Genomic DNA, 17,719 nt, shown 5'->3' on the forward strand with positions numbered 1-17,719 from the left:
CACTCAGGGCCTTCTCCAGTCTGGCTCCATCCTGACTGTCCAGCCTCGTCATCCACTCCATCCTTCCATGACCTCTGCTGTCCCCGCCACCCTAACAGACCTATCCTCTGCAGAGCATCTCACGTACCTCTTCCTAGAACTACAGCCATAGTTAAACGCTGCTCTTTTGTTCATGCTTCTCTCTTCTCTGCCTATGGAAATCCTATTTATCCTTCAAAATTTAGCTTTACTGTCACCGCCTTGAAAAAGTCTTCCCAGATTTATCTTATCCCCAAATAGGAGCACTTTGCTTGGATTCCCATAATTACATTGTGTTGGATTAGGTATCATTCTGTCTTTATAACATTAAGCCTTCTCTGAGAGTAGAGAGTTATTCTAATTTTTGTTTTATTTTCTCATTGTACTTTCTTTTTATAATTTAATTTTTTTTTTACTATTTACTATTTATTTATTTATTTAGGCTGTGCCAGGTCTTAGTTGCGGCACACAGGATCTTTAGTTGTGGCATGCGGACTTCTTAGTTGCAGCATACATGTGGGATCTAGTTTACCAACCAGGGATCGAACCCAGGCCCCCTGCAGTGGGGGCTCAGAGTCCTACCCAGTGGACCACCAGGGAAGTCCCTTAATTTAATTTTTATTTTATATTGGAGTATAGTTGATTTACAATGTTGTATTAGTTTCAGGTGTACAGCAAAGTGGTTCACTTATACATATACACATATCCATTCTTTTTCAGATTCTTTTCCCATATAGGTTATTACAGAATACTGAGTAGAGTTCCCTGTGCTATACAGTAGGTCCTTGTTGATTCTCACTGTACTTTGTTTTTGGTTGTTTTTTTTTTTTAAGACTTTATTTATTTTTAATATTTATTTATTTGGTTGTGCTGGGTCTTAGTTGCGGCTCGTGGGCTCTTTAGTTGCAGCATGCATGTGGGATCTAGTTCTCTGACCAGGGATCGAACCCGGGTCCCCTTCACTGGGAGCACAGAGTCTTAACCACTGCACCACCAGGGAAGTCCCTTCACTGTACTTTCTTCAGGGCTTTACACACAGTTGGTGCTCAGAGAAATATTTGCTGGATAATTGATTGTATTCTTGAATTTATATTTTGCTTTTCAAAGTTCTTTTATAGATTTCTTGTCTTCTGAAAATCAAAATTAAAGAAATTTTTATTTATTTATTTATTTTTGGCTGTGTTGGGTCTTCGTTTCTGTGCGAGGGCTTTCTCTAGTTGCGGCAAGCGGGGGCCACTCTTCATCGCGGTGTGCGGGTCTCTCACTATCGCGGCCTCTCTTGTTGCGGAGCACAGGCTCCAGACGTGCAGGCTCAGTAGTTGTGGCTCGCGGGCCTAGTTGCTCCGCGGCATGTGGGATCTTCCCAGACCAGGGCTCGAACCCGTGTCCCCTGCATTAGCAGGCAGATTCTCAGCCACTGCGCCACCCGGGAAGCCCTAAAGAAATTTTTGAAGAAAAAAATTATCAGTACTTTTAACTTGTTTGATTTTTTTGGCAACAAAAATTGTGAGCATTGTAGAAAAATTAGAAAATATTTTTTAAAAAATCAATCATGAGTTCGGCAGCGGACAAACATGGTGGGCCCAACGTTGACTGCGAGATTGTACTCCCTGCTGTTCCGCAGGACCTCTACCTTTGCCCTCACCATAGCCGTGGGCGCCCTGTTCTTCGAGCGCGCCTTCGATCAAGGCGCGGACGCGATCTACGAACACATCAACGAAGGGAAGCTATGGAAACACATCAAGCACAAGTATGAGAACAAGGAGTAGTTCCTCGGAGGCCCCAATCCAGGCCAGAAGGACCAGGTCCACCCACCAGCTGTTTGCCCAGAGTCAGGGCCTCAGCTTGAAGATGAAGCTCATGTCACTCTCCACGGGCCACCTTTAGCTGTTGGCAGGAGATGACGTCACCTGACAGACTCTTTAACTTCTGCTGTGTTTGAAGTATGTTTAGTCAGAGTCATCAACAAATAAATATAAATTGTCCTTGAAAAAAAATAAAATAAATAAAAAATAAAAAATAAAAAATCAATCATAATACCACCCTTCAGAGATAATCACTATTAACATTTTACTTTATATCCTTTGAGCTATTTTTTCATAGGAAGATAGAAATAGCTGAAATTGATAATTCATTCTATATGCTGTTCTTAAGTTCTTTAATATCTCTCTGTAATCAACTAACATTGATTTACCTAATTAGTTTTAAGGGTAGCAGTGCAAATATGCAAGTATTTGTCCAGTCTCCTCTTATTTGACATTTAGCTTATTTCTAATTCTTCAAGATTAAAAATAACGTCATACTAACGTTCTTCAGATAAAAATTTAGAAGCCAGATTTCTAGGTCAACAGCTTTTAACACATGTGCCAAGTTGTCCTTGGAAAGGTTGTTCCAGTTTACCCGCCCACCCCCAAGTTATGAGAGTGTTTGTTCCCCTTGTCTTTGCCTGCCTGGCATTACCATTCTTTTTAGTCTTTGCCAATCTGATACTCCACAAGCGGTGTCTCAGAGTTGCATTAATTTGCATTTCTTTGATCATTGACTACATGCTTTTAATTTCCTTATTACTCATGTATATTTCTTCTGCGAATTGCCTTTTTTGTTCTTTGCCCACCTTCCTGTTGAGGTGTTTGTCTTTCTCCTTGCTCACAACTCTTCAGCATAATAAGGCTAGTAACCCTTAGTCATACATGTTTTAAGTACTTTCCCTGGATTTTTTGTCTTTTAATGTCAGGCTGATTTTCAGCACATTGAAGCTTGTTTGTTTGAATGTGATCAGGTCAGTCTCCCTTCCCCTGTTGGGTATTATTCATAGAAAGTTCCTCCCAACCTTAACAGTATACATATTCACTTAAGCTTTGAGTTTTTCTGTGGTTTGTTTTTAAATTTAATGCATTGGTCCATTTGATATAAAACTGTATCAGTTGATACTTTTATAAAACTCAGGTGACTACATTTTCAGTCATGGGATGAGAAGGGACTATCATAAGTCATGTTCATTTTCCTAGCATCAGAGCAGCAGCGCAGGTAGATAGGTACCTCTTTTCCAGAGTATGATAGTCTACCCCTTCCCATCAGTCGCCCACACTTTCCATCATCCTTTCTGAAATCACCTGTGTTATTGTGTGCCAGTTACATATTAATAATATCTATCTAAGTAGGCTGGTTTGAGGATTAAATAAATTTGCAAATGAGATATAAGGCAACCTTCAGCACACTGCTTGGCACGCAAACAGTCTGCATCAGTTTTGTTGAGTGAATAACTGAATGAATGAATGAATGAGTAAATGGTGGTATGAGAAGTGATGGCAGGTCGCTGAGGATACTGTAAGATAGCAGCAGCTCTTCCGTTGAAGCAGGGCCTTGGCCGAGCAACAGTGTAGGGAGAGCATTTGCCAATTACAGTGTGCCATGGGGAATGTGGAAGAAGGAAAAATCCTGATAGGGGTTTTGAGAAGGTGATAGTCCAAGGGTTAAGACAGAGCCCATAGGCTCTCATACACCACACTTAAGGTACATAAACAAGTGGGAGGCGTGTTGGAGAATTCTAAGGGATGCTGGAGAGTTTGAGATTTGGGGGGAGTTTATCAGGGAAGTCTCCCTGGGGAAGATGCATTGGGAGCAGAGCTTTGAAGGAAGGCTGGGACCATACAGGTTGGACTTGTGGAATGAGGTCATTTGATGCAGAGAGAATGATGTAAGTAAGCAGTATATATATATTTTTTAATCTGAAATAGTGATTTTTTTTTTTTTTCCTTTCCTTTCTACCTTCGTTGCTTTGGATCTCACTGTTTCCTCATTCTCAGCTTTTCTTATCCTTCCTGCTTTTATTTTTATTTATTTATTTATTTTTGGCTGTGTTGGGTCTTCATTGCTGTGCGCGGGCTTTCTCTAGTTGCGGTGAGCGGGGGCTACTCTTTTGTTGAGGTGTGCAGGCTTCTCATTGTGGTGGCTTCTCTTGTGGAGCACGGGCTCTAGGTGCGCGGGCTTCAGTAGTTGTGGCACGTGGGTTCAGTAGTTGTGGCTTGCGGGCTCTAGAGCGCAGGCTCAGTAGTTGTGGCATTTGGGCTTAGTTGCTCCGCGGCATGTGGGATCTTCCCGGACCAGGGCTCGAGCCCGTGTCTCCTGCATTGGCAGGTGGATTCTTAACCACTGCGCCACCAGGGAAGCCCCTTCCTGCTTTTAGTGCCATTTAGAAATCATCATGTTAAAAGTTGTTAGTACTGTTGAGAAAGTTGTTTTCGAAGTGTTTGAGCTCTCGGGTAGAAAGACACCAGGGAGCAGGAAATAAATACGCTTCAGAGCAGCCTTTTGAGAAGATTCCAGCCATAGCAGCCTCTCTCCAACTCCACTCAAAGCGGAAGGGAAATTTGTGTTTTCTAAGATTTACCTAGCACACAGTGGGCACTCCCCTATTTAAATAAATCAGTGAATGAGTGAAAATCTGCCTGGGTTCCCTGAGATGCGCAGCTGTTTAGGAAGCTGCTGAAGGACAGACTTGTAGGATCCAACCCACTGTGGCCTGGGAAAGTGGGTGAGGGGTGGGCATTTTTGCAATGAGGGATTTCAAGGAAGACATCTTGAGGGGTGGCCAGTTCAGCCAGTTTCTCACCGTGCTTGCTGGAGGAGGAGGAGACCCTGCCCTGTGAGCTCCCAATCTCAAGCATTAGAGGAAGTGCAGAAGAACAAGGAAAAGAGCCCTCTGAAGTGCAGAGAGGTACTGGGCAAACTCCAGACATAGGTGCTGAGGAAACCAGCATACAGGAGTCATTGCAGGTAGCTGGTGTTGGCTAAAATCTCTTCCTGGACGTCAAGTAATTGGGTAAAATACTCTCAGTCCCATGAGAAGAGCAAGAAATGGGCCTCTGCCACCATAAGGACTCATCATTTCCTCTATTAATGCCATCCTTTATTTCAGGGGTCAGCCAGCTTCAGCCTGCTGCCTGTTCTGTAAATAAAGTTTTATTGGGACACAGCCATGTTCTTTCACGTGCACGTTGTCTATGGCTGCTTTAACCCTGCAGCAGCAGAGTTCAGTAGGATGGTCAGACTGTGTGATCTTACTACCTGGCTCTTTACAGAAAGAGTTCACCAACCCTTGCATTGTATTATGAATAGATGACTAATTTTCAGTTGTTTTCTCATGAGAATCATGATTTGCCTCACCGTGTAGTTTCCTAAATGAGCGCCCCCCCTTTCCTCACGGCACATATTTGCAGGATGACTTAGTGGGACCAGTGGTGTGGTCTGGGATTCAGGCCTCTTGAGGAACACACTGAGCGGCTAGTACTCTAATAATAGACAGTATTAGTTTCTAATGTTTATTCACTGCTCAGTATGTGCCAACATTGCCGAGGAACTGCGGCTCAGCGAAGTTAGGAACGGTGCCCCAGATTACATAAAGTGGCAGGATTTGAACTCAGTCTGTAGGAGAAAACCCTGACCACTCCCCAGTATTTCCTGCCAACCTCCACTCCCTGCCCCGTTCTCTTTGTGAGTTCTGGATCTGTCATCTGTCAGCCTTTGCTCTCTTGGATGAAATGTTTCTCTTGGAGCGCCCATTCCTTGGTCCGTTTTCTTTTCGACCCCCACCCCTCCCGCGGTCATCTTTGACCTGGCCCCCCCAAGTCCCGCTTCCTTGGGGCTAACTCTCCCTAGGAGGACGAGTTTGAGAAACAAATGAGGTCTTGGGTTTCCTCTGCACCGGCCCTTCCTGCCTGATCCCTGAACCTCGCCTGGAGCCGCAGCTGTCACGCAGGTGCTCTGCCTTCTCCCGAAGACAGCAGGTGCCCGCAGAACCAGCTGGAACGGGGCTCACGGCCCGGGGCCTCAGGGCACCAAAGCGGCAAAATGGCAGCCGCTGGGCCGGCTGAGCTGGCATTTCTGACCTTTGTGGAGAGAGGGCGTCCTTAAAGGGACAGCAGGCTCTTTTCTTCCCTGGTGGCCGACTGCCAGTTCAGATGCCAGGGATTTGAAGAGGCCATTGTTCTGGTGATGGGAGACGGGGGCCCTGGCCGCCCAGTCTTTTCTCCTTTTCCCGCTCCCCACTGCGTGTGCCGCTCTGATGTGCAGCCTGTCGAGGGTGGAGGGACGGTGAGCTCCCTTCAGGCCCCCCTCCCCCTCCTCCGCCATCTGAACGCAGCCTGTCACCAGGGCCAAAGAACAGAGCAGCCCTCACACAGCCACCAGCTCCCCTCCCCCAGGGCTGCTCCAGTGAAGAAGGGACAGTCAACGCAGGCAGCCCTGAGGTGCCCCAGTGAGCTGTTTGCTTGTCCCAGGTGAGCCGGGTGAGGCGATGGGACTAGTTCTCTACACGGGCCTTCTGTGAACCACCTGCGCTGGCCTCATCTTGGGCGCCTGTTAAAACTATAGATCCTTGGTTCCAATTCTAGAACTTCTGGGGCCCAGGAATCTGAATACCCACAAGCACACCGTAGTTTGAGAGCCACCGACTTCATTAGCGATCTCCAAACCTGGCTGGTCCTCAGGATCATGTGGGGACGTGCTGGATCAGAGTATCTGCACGGGGCCCACGAATTTAAGCAAGGCGGCTTCTCTTCAGTGGTTACGAGCGTATACCCTGGGGCTGGTCCGCTGGGCTTGAATCCTGGCCCCACCAGCTACTATCTCTGTGATCTTGGGTAAGTTTCTCAACCTCTGTGTGCCTCAGTTGTCTCACCCGTTAAAATAGGGATAATTTAGTCCCTACAGTATAGGGTGGTTATGAGGATGAAAGGAGCTGATATTTATAAAGGTAGCACAACAGAACTAACACATCAGTAGTAGTGGAGACTTTTTTGTGAAACCTTTTTTTTTCTTTGGTAAACTGGTCATCCAGGTTTCATCCAGGAGATCACGATTTAAATAGTCTTTTAGTGGCCGTGTGCCCTGGCTAAGCTGGCCTTGGGAAGGGAAGCCTTATATGCTTTAGTAAATGAGCAGCAATTCTCAGGTACGTCTGTGTGACTCTCTCTGAGGAGGAGGCCCTACCATCTGCTCTCCCTGTCACTTGGCCAGTAGAGTGAGGACAAAACTCCTGGCCTAACTGCCACCTCTGGGCGAGGTGACGCTGATGAGCGCTGGAACGCTGGCACAGGAAGGCCAGAATCCACATCTGTGAGGCTGACTGACCTCTTCAGAGGGAACTGAAGGAGGAGAAAACAAGCCGCAGGCCAGAAATAGCGAGACATAAATACAAGGTATCCTAATTACTACCCACACCCAGCTCCATCCCCTGAGTTAAACTGAGCCCTCTGCATAGCCTTCCTGACCTCAGGGAAGGAGAAGGGACACAAGCACACAAGCATCCATGGGGGCTCGGGGGGGTGTGTAACCAGGGGTATGTGGGTGGTGCTACCCTCAGGAGCACCGCTGAGCCAGAGTGGGCACTGCTATAGTTCAGCACGCATCCAAGTTTTTATTATAACTTTTTGGTTTTGCTCAACCACTACTTTTCTGAAAATGATTCTGTTGGACTAAAATTTTCCATGTTTAGTATCCAACTCAAGGCTTCTTTTTCTTCCTGTGCCTTCTAATTTCTCTTTGCATTCGTTACTCAGGAGTCGCATTGATCCGGCTGCTTATGGGCATGGCATGCGGCTGGAGGAGGGTGGGAGAGAGACACCCAACCTGGGAGGACTGAGCTATTCCTTTCTACCTTCCCCCCAGGGTGTTCTGGGAAATAATCAAGGCTGGACAAAAGGCCATTGGTCTAGTAGAGCATTCTAATGCTGTACACCCAGGCGGTGGTATTTTATAGATCCTGTTACAAGAGTTTTTGGTGAGTCGAATGCTAGATTATTTAGAAGAAAATAAGCCAGTCTCCAGGGCATGTCTCGTGGATATTTTCCATCTTGATCACAAATGTCAGCACGCAGGGAACCCAGCAGTGGGCAGAGCTTTCCTAGCACCCACTCACTCCCTCTTGAGCATATTTCACAAGATCTCCAGGAAGCTTCACAGGTGCATTTCTGTTCTTGGTGGGGGCGGATTTTGGTACTTCTGGTGGTTCTGAGACCCACAGTGATGGGCAGAAGGAGGACCTCAGTGGATTGAGGGACACGTATCAACCTCTCCTGGGAGAAGGGTTTGGCTAACCTGCCCCATTAGTTAAGAACATTGATTCATTATTTTGGAAGCTAATGGAAGAGATCCTTTGGTTTCTTTTCCTTCTCCTCCAGGGAAGCTGCAGAGGAAAGCACTGCTTTGGGTGAAAAATTAGGCTGAGTGAGATCAAAAGGCCTTTCCACTTTGGACATTCGTGGAGTCTGTGGATGTATCTCTGGCCCCTAACAATAGAGAGAAGCCCTTCCCTCTCAATCTAGAGAAGGATCCATAGAATAGGAGCAGGTGGAGATTGCCTACTGGTTTCCAGTACGAAAATCAGAAGGCCCTGTGCTCATTCCTACCCTGTAGGCTCACTGGGTGTCATCTGTGACTGGGCACTGCTCAGCACAGGGGATGTCTCAGAGTCGGGAAGTTTTGTAAGATCATCTGGACCAGCCTGGAGATCGGGATGTGAAGCCAGCCTCTTGACTAGAAGCGCACCCTAAACTCTTAGAATATTCCATATTACTTCGAACCCAATTATGTAATCTGATAACTTCTCTCTAGAGAAACAAAAAAGGACTCTTCTCTCCTTTGGCTTTCTCTCTCTCTTCCTCTTTTCAATTACTTGATAACCTGCTTACTTTAAGGCATTTCTCCTTTAGTCTAAACATTCCCAGTTGCTTTACAGTTTTGCATAGGGCAGGCTGTCCAGACCCACACTGTCTTATTTATCTTATCTGAGCAATAGACCTCGTAAAGAGCGGTGCCCTCTCTAGGTATCATTTGCAGGGGATTTATTACCTCCCTTTACTCGCTGCTGTTGGCGAGGCCCAGGTGTATTTTGGTTACTCTCACAGTCACCCTGTAGTTTTGGCCCTTGCCGAGCATTGTGATCTTTGCCCGCTCTACCTTTATATTCCTTCAGGCTTTGTAGAAAAAAGGCCCTTACCATAAGTCAGGGCTTATTCTGCAGTACCCCTGACATCAGGGAGCCTCCAGCATCGGGGGTGCGTGGCTGAGTGGTTGGTTAACAGCGTGTGGGCTGTGAGAAAGGAAGTTGGTTTTGCTTAGATTTGATGTTGGTTGGAGGCCATGGTACCGCCAGGGTGTCACAGCATATGCACGTGGTGAGTTGGTGTCCCCAGCTTGCCACATGGCTACTTACTTCCTTAGTCACATCTGTCCCTACCTGTTCCTTTCCAGCCCCCGTCAGGTTTGGAATGGAGAGTCAGGCCAGGCCCAAACTCTTTAGTGAGCATGGGCTCCCAGATGCCCAGCACAACTGCCCTCACAGCGTTTTAGCTCTTCTTCTCTGGAGAGACAGGAGACACAGAGGAAGGGAGAGGAGAGGCAGGTAGTTCAAGGCAACGATGTGTTCAGAAGAGAGAAGGTGTAAAGAGAGCAGCCTCGTGGCCGGGCACTGGCCCTGTCTCCTGTGGTCAGCACTGCTGCTTTGTTCTCCCTCAGTCTGTGGCCACAGAGCTCTTTTTTTTTTTTTTTTTTTTTTCTTTTCTTATTATTAGCACTTGGAGATGTGTGAGGGTGAAGAATGGTCACAGGTCTTCATGGGGGTCATCTAGACCAATGCCTTCTTATAAAAGAGGGGGAAACTGAGGCCTGGAGAAAAGGTGGGACACATCCAAGGTCACCACCAGTGTCATCTGGGTGCCTGTACCTCATGAAGGTGGACGCTGTCTTACATAGTGAGTTTGGGGCTGGGGCTTGTTAGTAACTCCTTCCATAGCCTGCATCGTCCTCATCGAGAGTCACGTGTATACTCTGTCCCCAACTAGGAGGAGGCCTGGCTTGGGGACAATGGCCAAAGCAGCCCAGGTGCTGCCCTTGGGAAGGGTGGCTGAGCAGACTAACTGCCATGGCTGGACGTGTATGGAGAAATGGACACTGAGAAGAGATGTTCCTAAAATGAACAACTCACATCATAGGGGAGCCCAGACAGGGTCTGGCAGCCGCACAGAGCAGCTTGGACACGTCTGCAGAAGCCAGACTCGAGGCAGCACTTACAGGGTCCGGACCACCGTGCTATCCTAAGGAAAGAGAGATGGTGGAAGGTCTCTCAGTGCCCGTGTGAGAGCACTCCCAGTTGTCCTCCGGAGAGTCTGGCGTGAATTAAAGAAGAGCTGGGTCAGGGTGTGCGTGACCAGTGAGCTCTGGTGCTTTCTTTCCACCTGGGTTTTCTGTCCCGGCTCCACTGACCAACTAAACTCCTGAGACGCGGAGGTGTGTGCAGTGGGGCCAGGAGGCAACAGCAGCCTCCCCGGAACACACCGGGGACCCCCAGCTGGGGCAGGGTCATTGCTGTGACGAGGATCCTTCCTAACTCACTCATCATGACCCCCTCTCTCCCTCACCAGCTCCAGTGCGGTGCAGGGGCCTAACCGTAGTGTTTTCATGACGTGAGCTCTATTAGCTGTCACAGCTGTCTGCTTCTCTCTCCGTTAAAGGAAGAGTGGGCAGGGGGCAGAGGGAGATGGAGGGGGCAGTCATGTGGCCCAAGCCTCAGGCCAGTGGCCGGAAGGACTTGAAGTCTGTCCTTAAGTACAGTGTGTCAACATCTTAACTGGGGCACCAGCAAACAGGCGTCCCTCTCTAAGACCTTAATCCAGGATTAAGGAGAGGTCAGTTACCTCTGCAAAGAGGTGATTTGGAGGGGGGCTGAGTCTCCCCTAATATCCGGAGGTGGACAGAGGTAGAAGCCATAGCGTGGCCATCCACCTGTCCCAGGGGACCAGGTGTCTCTCTAGAAATTCCAGGATGGTACTGATTTCTTGAGGCTGAAATTTGGCGTTTTTCTTAAACTTCAGCAGTGTGTCCTGTCACCTCCCTATTCACACACTCCTTCGCGGTAATTGGTGCGTGTCGTAGTTTGGAAAGAGACCCTGGGAAAGACATGGAGACGGATTTGCCTGCAGGAGGTTTATTGGGAAGTGCTCTTGGGAAAAAGCCTGGAAGTGAGTGAGGGAATCAGGATTGGGCAGAGGGAGAAGTTAAACTTTGATGCACTTGGGCCAATCCCATGGACAGCTCTGGTTCTGGATGGCCCTGCAGAGTTACCCCAAATTGAGGCAAGGTTCCCAAAAAAGTTATCCCCAAAGGGGCAGGTTTCGCATTCCTGAGGGACTAGCCATTAGGGGTGGTCTGTCCTCAGGGAGGGGGCATACTCTCCTGTGAGGCTGCTCTCTTTGGTCAAGGGCAGGGCCCCAAGAGGAGCTAGGGTGTGACCCATCAGCAGCTCTTACTACAGGGAGATGAGTGCCTCTCTGTGGAAGGGAGCAGTGCACTGAGGTAACTGCTTCACTATAATGTCCTTGCACATGTCTCAGAGTCAAGGACGTTGCACTTGGCCTTACATCTCTTCTTCCTCAAAATCACCCTCTCATAGAGCAGGTGTATTATGATTTAATCCTCTTCCGTGTTAACGCTGGGGTTGTGGGCAAGTTAAACTACTTTCATTTGCATAATGAAGTAATTAGCTTAGCTCTGTGCCCAGGTTTTAAAGGTCTCCAGCCCCACTTGTAGCTACCCTGCTGGCAGTTTCTCCATTCAGGGCCTTCCTGCTTGGGCCGTTATGATCTCCTGGAGAGAGGACGGACTTGCCTGAGGATGGTCCCTTTTCAGTGAGACTGAGTCCTTTCCTTGAGCTGCAGGTCCCATTTGTCAGCCTCCTCACTTTTTCTTTCTCTACTTTTAACTCCTCAGCGCTCCCTGGGCTCCACACAGACCCCTCTTACCACCTGCTTCCCCCACTGAATCAGGACCGTAGATTATCTTCATTTTCCTCAATCCCATTTTTTCCTCCCAGGTATCAACTCCAGATCCTTGCCTCCGATCCTTTCCACATGTGAGGTGTAATGTTCTGGTACATGTGGGGGTCTGGGCTTTCTCTCTGGGGTAGAGCACTTTAGTGCCTGCTTTCTGTTTTTTTTTTTTTTTTTTTTGAATTGTATCTTCTTTCTTTTTTTATACAGCAGGTTCTTATTAGTCATCCATTTAATACACATCAGTGTATACATGTCAATCCCAATCGCCCAATTCAGCACACCACCACCCCCACCCCCCGCCGCTTCCCCCCTTGGTGTCCATACGTTTGTTCTCTGCATCTGTGTCTCAATTTCTGCCCTGCAAACCGGTTCATCTGTACCATTTCTCTAGGTTCCACATAACATGCGTTAACATACGATATTTGTTTTTCTCTTTCTGACTTACTTCACTCTGTATGACAGTCTCTAGATCCATCCAGGTCTCTACAAATGACCCAATTTCGTTCCTTTTTATGGCTGAGTAATATTCCATTATATATATGTACCACATCTTCTTTATCCATTCGTCTGTTGATGGGCATTTAGGTTGCTTCCATGACCTGGCTATTGTAAATAGTGCCACAGTAAACATTGGGGTGCATGTGTCTTTTTGAATTATGGTTTTCTCTGGGTATATGCCCAGTAGTGAGTGGGATTCCTGGGTCATATGGTAATTCTATTTTTAGTTTTTTAAGGAACCTCCATACTGTTCTCTATAGTGGCTGTATCAATTTACATTCCCACCAACAGTGCAAGAGGGTTCCCTCTTCTCCACACCCTCTCCAGCATTTGTTGTTTGTAGCTTTTCTGATGATGCCCATTCTAACTGGTGTGAGGTGATACCTCATTGTAGCTTGGATTTGCATTTCTCTAATCATTAGTGATGTTGAGCAGCTTTTCTTGTGCTTCTTGGCCATCTGTATGTCCTCTTTGGAGAAATGTCTATTTAGGTCTTCTGCCCATTTTTGGATTGGGTTGGTTTTTTTTTTTTTAATTTTTATTTATTTATGGCTGTGTTGGGTCTTTGTTGCTGCGCTCGGGCTTTCTCTAGTTGCGGCAAGTGGGGGCCACTCTTCATCGCGGTGCGCGGGCCTCTCACTATCGCGGCCTCTCTTCTGCGAAGCACAGGCTCCAGACGCGCAGACTCAGTAATTGTGGTTCACGGGCTTAGTCGCTCCGCGGCATGTGGGATCTTCCCAGACCAGGGCTCAAACCCGTGTCCCCTGCATTGGCAGGCAGATTCTCAACCACTGTGCCACCAGGGAAGCCCGGGTTGTTTGTTTTTTTAATATTGAGCTGCATGAGCTGTTTATATATTTTGGAGATTAATCCTTTGTCCGTTGATTCATTTGCAAATATTTTCTCCCATTCTGAGGGTTGTCTTTTTGTCTTGTTTGTAGTTTCCTTTGCTTTACAAAAGCTTTTAAGTTTCATTAGGTCCCATTTGTTTATTTTTGTTTTTATCTCCATTACTTTAGGAGGGGGATCAAAAAAGATCTTGCTGTGATTTATGTCAAAGAGTGTTCTTCCTATGTTTTCCTCTAAGAGTTTTATAGTGTCCGGTCTTACATTTAGGTCTCTAATCCATTTTGAGGTTTTTTGTGTGTGTGTATCGTGTTAAGGAGTATTCTGATTTCATTCTTTTACATGTAGCTGTCCAGTTTTCCCAGCACCACTTATTGAAGAGACTGTCTTTTCTCCATTGTATATCCTTGCCTCCTTTGTCATAGATTAGTTGACCACGGGTGTGTGGGTTTATCTCTGGGCTTTCTATCCTGTTCCTTTGATCTGTATTCCTGTTTTTGTGCCAATACCATATTGTCTTGATTACTGTAGCTTGGTAGTATAGTCTGAAGTCAGGGAGTCTGATTCCTCCAGCTCCATTTTTTTCCCTCAAGACTGCTTTGGCTATTTGGGGTCTTTTGTGTCTCCATACAAATTTTAAGATTTTTTGGTTCTAATTCTGTAAAAAAAAAATGCCATTGGTAATTTGATAGGGATTGCATTGAATCTGTAGATTGCTTGGGGTAGTAGAGTCATTTTCACAATATTGATTCTTCCAATCCAAGAACATGGTATATCTCTCCATCTGTTGGTATCATCTTTAATTTCTTTCAACAGTGTCTTATAGTTTTCTGCATACAGGTCTTTTGTCTCCCTAGGTAGGTTTATTCCTAGGTATTTTATTCTTTTTGTTGCAGTGGTAAATGGGAGTGTTTCCTTAATTTCTCTTTCAGATTTTTCATCATTAATGTATAGGAATGCAAGAGATTTCTGTGCATTAATTTTGTATCCTGCAACTTTACCAAATTCACTGATTAGCTCGAGTAGTTTTCTGGTGGCATCTTTAGGATTCTCTGTGTATAGTATCATGTCATCTGCAAACAGTGACAGCTTTACTTCTTCTTTTCCAATTTGTATTCCTTTTATTTCTTTTTCTTCTCTGATTGCCGTGGCTAGGACTTCCAAAACTATGTTGAATAATAGTGGTGAGAGTGGACATCCTTGTCTTGTACCTGATCTTAGAGGAAATGCTTTCAGTTTTTCACCATTGAGAATGATGTTTGCTGTGGGTTTGTCGTATATGGCCTTTATTATGTTGAGGTAGGTTCCCTCTATGCCCACTTTCTGGAGAGTTTTTGTCATAAATGGGTGTTGAATTTTGTCAAAAGCTTTTTCTGCATCTATTGAGATGATCATATGGTTTTTATTCTTCAATTTGTTAATATGGTGTATCACATTGATTGATTTGCATATATTGAAGAATCCTTGCATCCCTGGGATAAGTCCCACTTGATTATGGTGTATGATCCTTTTAATGTGTTGTTGGATTCTGTTTGCTAGTATTTTGTTGAGGATTTTTGCATCTATATTCATCAGTGATATGGGTCTGTAATTTTCTTTTTTTGTAATATCTTTGTCTGGTTTTGGTATCAGGGTGATGGTGGCCTCATAGAATGAGTTTGGGAGTTTTCCTTCCTCTGCAATTTTTTGGAAGAGTTTGAGAAGGATGGGTGTTAGCTCTTCTCTAAATGTTTGATAGAATTCACCTGTGAAGCCATCTGGTCCTGGACTTTTGTTTGTCGGAACATTTCTAATCACAGTTTCACTTTCATTACTTGTGATTGGTCTGTTCATATTTTCTGTTTCTTCCTGGTTCAGTCTTGGAAGGTTATACCTTTCTAAGAATTTGTCCACCTCTTCCAGGTTGTCCCTTTTATTGGCATAGAGTTGCTTGTAGTAGTCTCTTAGGATGCTTTGTATTTCTGCTGTGTCTGTTGTCACTTCTCCTTTTTCATTTCTAATTTTATTGATTTGAGTCCTCTCCCTCTTTTTCTTGATGAGTCTGGCTAATGGTTTATCCATTTTGTTTATCTTCTCAAAGAACCAGCTTTTAGTTTTATTGATCTTTGCTATTGTTTTCTTTGTTTCTATTCATTTATTTCTGCTCTGATCTTTATGATTTCTTCCCTTCTGCTAACTTTGGGTTTTGTTTGTTCTTCTTTCTCTAGTCCCTTTAGGTGTAAGGTTAGATTGTTTATTTGAGATTTTTCTTGTTTCTGAGGTAAGCTTCTATAGCTATAAACTTCCCTCTTAGAACTGCTTTTGCTGCCTCCCATAGGTTTTGGATCGTTGTGTTTTCATTGTCACTTGTTTCTAGGTATTTTTTGATTTCCTCTTTGATTTCTTCAGTGATTTCTTGGTTATTTAGTAACATATTGTTTGGCCTCCATGTGTTTGTGTTTTTTACGTTTTTTTCCCTGTAATTGATTTCTAATATCATAGCATTGTGGTCAGAAAAGATGCTTGATATGATTTCAGTTTTCTTAAATTTACTGAGGCTTGATTTGTGACCCAAGATGTGATCTAGCCTGGAGAATGTTCCGTGCTCACTTGAGAAGAAAGTGTAATCTGCTGTTTTTGGATGGAATGTCCTATAAATATCAATTAAATCTGCCTGGTCTGTTGTGTCATTTAAAGCTTGTGTTCCCTTGTTAATTTTCTGTTTGGATGATCTGTCCATTGGTGTAAGTGAGATTTTAAGGTCCCCCACTATTATTGCATTACTGTCGATTTCCTCTTTTATAGCTGCTAGCAGTTGCCTTATGTATTGAGGTGCTCCTATGTTGAGTGCATATATATTTATAATTGTTATATCTTCTTCCTGGATTGATCCCTTGATCATTATGTAGTGTCCTTCCTTGTCTCTTGTAACATTCTTTATTTTAAAGTCTATTTTGTCTGATATGAGTATTGCTACTCCAGCTTTCTTTTGATTTCCATTTACATGGAATATCTTTTTGCATCCCCTCACTTTCAGTCCGTATGTGTCCCTAGGTCTGAAGTGGGTCTCTTGTAGACAGCATATATATGGGTCTTGTTTTTGTATCCATTCAGCAAGCCTGTGTCTTTTGGTTGGAGCATTTAATCCATTCACGTTTAAGGTAATTATCGATATGTATGTTCCTATGACCATTTTCTTAATTCTTTTGGGTTTGTTTTTGTAGGTCCTTTTCTTCTCTTCTGTTTCCCACTTAGAGAAGTTCCTTTAGCATTTGTTGTAGGGCTGGTTTGGTGGTCCTGAATTCTCTTAGCTTTTGCTTGCCTGTAAAGCTTTTGATTTCGCCATTGAATCTGAATGAGATCCTTGCCAGGTAGAGTAATCTTGGTTGTAGGTTCTTCCCTTTCATCACTTTAAGTATATCATGCCACTCCCTTCTGGCTTGTAGAGTTTCTGCTGAGAAATCAGCTGTTAACCTTATGGGAGGTCCCTTGTATGTTATTTGTCGTTTTTCCCTTGCTGCTTTCAATAATTTTTCCTTGTCTTTAATTTCTGCCAGTTTGATTACTTTGTGTCTCAGCATGCTTCTCCTTGGTTTTATCCTGTATGGGACTCTCTGCTTTTCCTGGACTTGGGTGGCTATTTCCTTTCCCATGTTAAGGAAATTTTCAATTGTAATCTCTTCAAATATTTTCTTGGGTTCTTTCTCTCTCTCTTCTCCTCCTGAGACCCCTGTAATGCAAATGTTGTTGTGTTTAATGTTGTCCCAGAGGTCCCTTAGGCTGTCTTCATTTCTTTTCATTCTTTTTTCTTTATTCTGTTCTGCAGCAGTGAATTCCACCATTCTGTCTTCGAGGTCACTTATCCGTTCTTCTGCCTCAGTTATTCTGCTATTGATTCCTTCTAGTGTATTTTTCATTTCAGTTATTGTGTTGTTCATCTCTGTTTGTTTGTTCTTTAATTTTTCTGGATCTTTGTTAAACATTTCTTGGATATTCTCGATCTTTGCCTCCATTCTTTTTCCGAGGTCCTGGATCATCTTCACTATCATTATTCTGAATTCTTATTCTGGAAGGTTGCCTATCTCCACTTCCTTTAGTTGTTTTTCTGGGGTTTTATCTTGTTCCTTCATCTGTTACATAGTCCTCTGCCTTTTCATCTTGTGTATCTTTCTGTGAATGTGGTTTTTGTTCCACAGGCTGCAGGATTGTAGTTCTTCTTGCTTTTGCTGTCTGCCCTCTGGTGGATGAGGCTATCTAAGAGGCTTGTGCAAGTTTCCTGATTGGAGGGACTGGTGGTGGGTAGAGCTGGTTGTTGTTTTGGTGGGCAGAGCTCAGTAAAACTTTAATCCACTTGTTTGCTGATGGGTGGGGCTGGGTTCCCTCCCTGTTGGTAGTTTGGCCTGAGGCGACCCAACACTGGAGCCTACCCGGGCTCTTTGGTGGGGCTAATGGCAGACTCTGGGAGGGCTCACGCCAAGGAGTACTTCCCAGAACTTCTGCTGCCAGTGTCCTTGTCCTCACGGTGACACACAGCCACCCCCGCCTCTGCA

The 17,719-nt window shown here is 45.1% G+C and overlaps 2 protein-coding genes across 4 annotated transcripts in view; both read left to right on the top strand.

Moving 5' to 3' along the window:
• Nucleotides 1-17,719, top strand: part of GRAMD1B (GRAM domain containing 1B) — a 181,409-nt gene that overhangs the window by 90,385 nt on the left and 73,305 nt on the right. The window lies entirely within an intron of this gene.
• LOC103008919 (cytochrome b-c1 complex subunit 9) lies at nt 1,579-2,013 on the top strand. Its single transcript, XM_007196707.2, has one exon. The coding sequence runs from the start codon at nt 1,593-1,595 to the stop codon at nt 1,785-1,787; it is 195 nt and encodes a 64-aa protein (XP_007196769.1). The 5' UTR covers nt 1,579-1,592; the 3' UTR covers nt 1,788-2,013.

This window comes from Balaenoptera acutorostrata, chromosome 9, assembly GCF_949987535.1.
Source record: "Balaenoptera acutorostrata chromosome 9, mBalAcu1.1, whole genome shotgun sequence".
In the NCBI taxonomy this organism is placed as follows: Eukaryota; Metazoa; Chordata; class Mammalia; order Artiodactyla; family Balaenopteridae; genus Balaenoptera; species Balaenoptera acutorostrata.

Coding starts and splice junctions, on each gene's coding strand:
- LOC103008919 (XM_007196707.2), top strand. CDS start 1,593: ATGGTGGGCCCAACGTTGACTGCGAGATTGTACTCCCTGCTGTTCCGC.